The 4,869-nt window shown below is 45.6% G+C and overlaps 1 protein-coding gene across 1 annotated transcript in view; it reads right to left on the bottom strand.

Moving 5' to 3' along the window:
* The window catches only part of TRANK1 (tetratricopeptide repeat and ankyrin repeat containing 1), a 78,903-nt gene that overhangs the window by 56,872 nt on the left and 17,162 nt on the right, over window positions 1–4,869 (bottom strand). Inside the window, exon 5 of the mRNA XM_019508985.1 lies at window positions 416–534. Within this exon, the coding sequence (XP_019364530.1) occupies window positions 416–534 (119 nt within the window). The remainder of the gene's footprint in view (window positions 1–415; window positions 535–4,869) is intronic.

A 4,869-nucleotide genomic window follows, 5' to 3' on the forward strand; every position in this document is an offset into this window, starting at 1 on the left:
CCCCCCCCCAACGACCTGGGGCTCTATCCCGCATCCTGCCTGTGCAATGCCTGCCTCTGCCCCTGCCCCAACCCCACTCCTTCCCTCACCATGGGGGCTGTGATCTGCCCCCCACACCCTTTCCCTCCCCTTCCACCACAATAGACTGGCCAGCTGCATGCAGCTCTCCAAGCTGCTGAGCTGTGCTCCTCATCACCTATGTGCTGCACTGCGGCTGTGTACGTGCACAGGCCTTTTATTGACCACATTATTGGCTACATCAGGCCGATTTCCAATACAGACAACTTTCTTTATATCAGTGCCGATCCAATATTGCACCAATGTATAATAAAAAAAAAAAAGTCACCTACTTTTACCCAAGTCTATACAGATATGAATGGACTTGCTAGTTTCCCTTGCAAAATAATAAACTCACCTGCCACAGTTTTTTTCTGGCCAGTTCTTCTATTACCAGCTGCCAAGTTGATTTATCAAGTTCTTCTTGCAAAAGATTCTTAAAGATGGAAGAAAACCTGTGTGTACTACCTTTTTCACCTAAGAGAACAAACAGAAATATGTTTAAGTGTGTAGCTTCCCCTTTCCCCCACCTGTGTTCTCCAACTATAGGAAGCCATTTTACAGGAACAATTTTACAGTATTTATCATAACACAGCAAATAAAAATACACCACTTTCACATAATTAAAAATGGCAATATCCCATCCCTAATTAGGAATGCACTGTTTTTATTGAAAAATTAATCAAGTGGTTTGAAAAACAAACTCCACACCCCAATTTTTCTACTTGCAGTGAATGCACAGAGATCTAGTGATCAAACTCACTAGGGTAGGAATGGGAATCCTCAGAAGCATGTGGAGGACAGTCACTGCCTGAAGGCAGCTAGCTGGTCTGTAGTCTCTTGTCTGAGCTTCTAACAGACCACTGAGCAAGAATGACTCAAAGAGAAAGAGGGAACAGAGAAAATTAGGAAGAAGGGGATTGGATGCTCCCACTGAAATAAGCATTTGGAGGATAGGAAAGGACAAAGCTTCCCCTTCCAACTGCTGTCCACGTGGGGTTTTCTCTTCTTGTTACTGTTCATGTCCCTAGCTAGCTAGCTGCAACTCCAACTCCACTTTGGCCTTCTTGATTTCATTCCTTCATGCCCAAACAATACTCCCTAGTCTAGGAGAGCATTATACAGCTTAATGCCCTCCACTGTAAGTTTTTCCTGATACAAAAGCTTTTCTCTTCCTTTGTTATTCCTAGTTACATTATATTCCTTAGTTACACCTGATCACAAAGGAGAACACTGTGGTTTGGATGAAGTCAACACAGCAGGAGGACTGCAGCAGGGGCACCATTGCAATTCTGATTTTCCCACAAGGCAAGTCAATTCATTCATCTGGTTGAGCCCCTACCCCCAGTCTGTAAAGTGTTGTGGAGGAAGCTTAGACAGCATGTTGCAAGGATTGCCTGGTTAATTACTGTGCACTGAAAGCCCCGTAAAAATAACTGTTAATGAATTATGGTTCTGCTTCCTACTTGCTGACAACATTCTGTTATTTGTAACTGTATCATTACCATCATAAGTTATTGTTCAACTAAATTATACTTTTGCTGAATGTATTAGGTAGCATTTTCTCTAAATTGCTTTTCAGTTTTATTTTCTACCCATATTTCTTTTCAGATCCCTTTGTATTTTGTGTTGATTGGTGTCTGCACTGCAACCCAAATTTAGTGTCATCTGCATGTTTCATTCACATTCTGTTTATATCTTTTTCCAGATTATTAGCAAAACTAATTAAGGCTGTATTCACATGATGTTAAATAAGGCTGTATTCATCTGATGACCCCTGCCAGTACTACTGAGCATCCATAACTCCAAATCAAGCTGGTGGGAAAAGTGAATGTTCAAAATCTCAGATTCTTCCTCCAATTTGTCTGATTATTATTTATTACAGATCTGCATTCAAAGCCCATCTACGTTAATTGAAAGATTTGCTTTTGATAGGGTTTGGAAGTAGGACTTTGCATGTAAACTTTTAAAAGTTGGACAAATGACTAGGGAGTATTGCTTGGGCATGAAAGAATGAAATCAAGAAGGCCAAAGTGGAGTTGGAGTTGCAGCTAGCTAGCTAGGGACATGAACGGTAACAAGAAGAGTTTTTACAAGTATGTTAGCAACAAGACGAAGATCAAGGAAAGTGTAGGTCCCTTAGTGAACACGGGAGGCAACCTAGCACCAGAAGATGCAGAAAATGCTGGTAGTATTTGACATTTTTTTTACCTCAGTCACCACAGGCAAGGCCAGCTTCCAGACTACTGCACCTGCCAGCATGGTTTGGTAGCCAGCAGTGGCAAAAAACAGATTAGGGACTCTTTAGAAAAGATGGACATATACAAGGGCCAGACCTGATGGGGGAATTGACAAATGTGATTTCAGAGCCACTGTCCATTATCTTTGAAAACTCGTGGCAATAAGGAGAGGTCCCACGCAACTGTAAAGGGCAAATATAGCACCCATATGTAAAATAATATAGGGCAAATATAGTGCCCACCCTTATCCCTGGAAAAATCATAGACCAGGTCCTCAAGGAATCAATTACTAAGCACATGGAAAAGTTGGAGATTAGGAACAATCAGCACAGATTCAACAAGGGCAAGTCATGCTGGACCAACCAGACTGATTTCTATGACAAGATGACTGGCACTGTGGATGCGGGGAAAGCAGTGGACATGATATACCTTGATTTTAGCAAGGCTTTTGATATAGTTTCCCATAACAATCTTGCAAGCAAGCTAAAGAAATACAGGTTAGATGAATGGACAGTAAGGTGGAAAGAAAACTGGCTGGCTCCTCAGATTTAAAAGGTAGCAATCAATAGATCAGTGTCTAGGTGGCAGCCAGTATCAAGTGGAGTGCCCTATGGCCGGTTTTGCTCAGTATCTTGATCAGCAACCTAGAGGATGAGATAGAGTGCACCCTCACCAAGTCTGCAGATGACACCAAGCTGGGGAGAGTAGTAAAATATGCTGGAGGGTAGGGCTAGGATTCAGAGAGACCAAAGAAATTGGAGGATTGGACGAAAACAAATCTTATGAAATTCAATAAGGAGCAGTGTAAAGTCCTGAATTTAGGACAGAGCAATCCCGTGCACCAGTACAGGCTGGGGATGACTGGCAAAGCAGCCAGTGGACAATAAGATGAATATGAGCTGACAGCATGCCTTTGTTGTGAAGACTAATGGCATACCCGGCTGCATTAGTAGAAACACTGCCAGAAGATTGAGAGAAATGATTATTCCCCTCTATTCAGCACTGGTGAGGCCACATCTGGAATACTGCGTCCAGTTTTGGGCCCCCATTATGGAATGAATGCGGGTAAATCAGAGAGAGCCCAGAGGAAGGCAGCAAAAATGGCTAGGGGACTGGGAAACGTGACTTCTGAGAGGCTGAGGGAACTGGGCTTATTTAATTTGGAGAAGACTGAGGGGGGACTTAATAGCAGCCTTCAGCAACCTGAAGGGTGTTTCCAAAGAGGATGAGACTACACTGTTCTCAGTGGTAGCAGATGAGAGAAGAATGAGCAATGGTTTCAAGTTGCAGCACAGAAGGTTTAGGATAGATATCTGAAAAATACTCTCTCACTAGAAGGGTAGTAAAGCACTGAAACAGGCTACTGTGAAAGGTTGTGGAATCACCACGCTTGAATGTTTTTAAGACCTGACAAGATAAATCTTTGGCTGGGATAGTGGGGGATGGTCATTCTCCGAGCAGGGTGTTGGACTAGATGACTTCCTGAGGTCCCTTTGAACCCTCATTTTCTATGATTCTATAAACAACAACGTTCATAATCTTTTTTAAACTAAACTTCCCAAAACAAATTTTGAAACATGCAAAAGTACTGAATTACAATATGCCTCTACTGCATTCATAGTTGGTAGGGTTGGAAGGGACCTGAGCAGATCATCAAGTCTGACCCCTGCCACGGCAGGAAAGAATGCTGGGGTCAAATGACCCCGACTAGGTGATTATCTAGCCTCCTTCTGAAGATCCCCAGGGTAGAAGCGAGCACCATTTCCCTTGTAAGTTGGTTCCAGATCCTAGCCGCCCTGACTGTGAAGTAGTGCCTCCCAATTCCTTACCCCTCTAACTTTGCAATTCTGTGCATGAAAAAGCAAGTAAGTTTGCCTATGAAGGTTTAAGTTGCTTATGACTGGGGGTGCACTGATAGAGATTTTGAAGGCCTATACCAATAGCCAATATTTAAGGAGGCATATCAGCCAATAATGATCTGATACAGCTGCCTCCAGGTGGTAAGTCTGTGGTGGGGGAAGGGGAGGGGTAAGGGAGGGAAGGGGCATAGGGGAGGGCAGATCAATGCCCCCTGCAGTGAGGGAGGAAGGGGGCAGGGGCAGGCGCTGCCCAGGGGGGGCTCTGAGGCTCTTCTGGCACCGCGTGGGACTGTTCTCGGCAGGGTGGGTTTGGAGCAGGCGCTGACAGGGGGCTGCAGCCACCCAAAATTTTGCCACAGCTCTGTTACCAGCACAGTCTCAGCTCTTCCCAGTGCGTGGGTGCAGGCGGGACATGGAGCCAGGCTGCATTTGGCAGCCCGGGGCTGGGAGTAGAGCTGTGGCAAAATTTGGGGTGGCTGCAGCCACTCCCAGCGCTGCCGGCTGAGAAGAGTCCCACGCAGCACTGGTTCCAGCCTGCCCACCCCACTCAGATCCAAGGGGCACACCCCACCCCGGCCTCCTGGGGTTCAAACAGTGGCAGGAGCCACCACCCCCCCACCCATACCTCCACTCCATGCCCCCGCCCCGCCATGGGCAGCACCTGGCCCTTTCCCCCTCCCTCCCTCACCGTGGAAGTGTTAATCTGCCCCCCC

Source organism: Gavialis gangeticus, unplaced genomic scaffold (genome assembly GCF_001723915.1).
Source record: "Gavialis gangeticus isolate Ggan-Ray unplaced genomic scaffold, GavGan_comp1, whole genome shotgun sequence".
NCBI lineage: Eukaryota > Metazoa > Chordata > Crocodylia > Gavialidae > Gavialis > Gavialis gangeticus.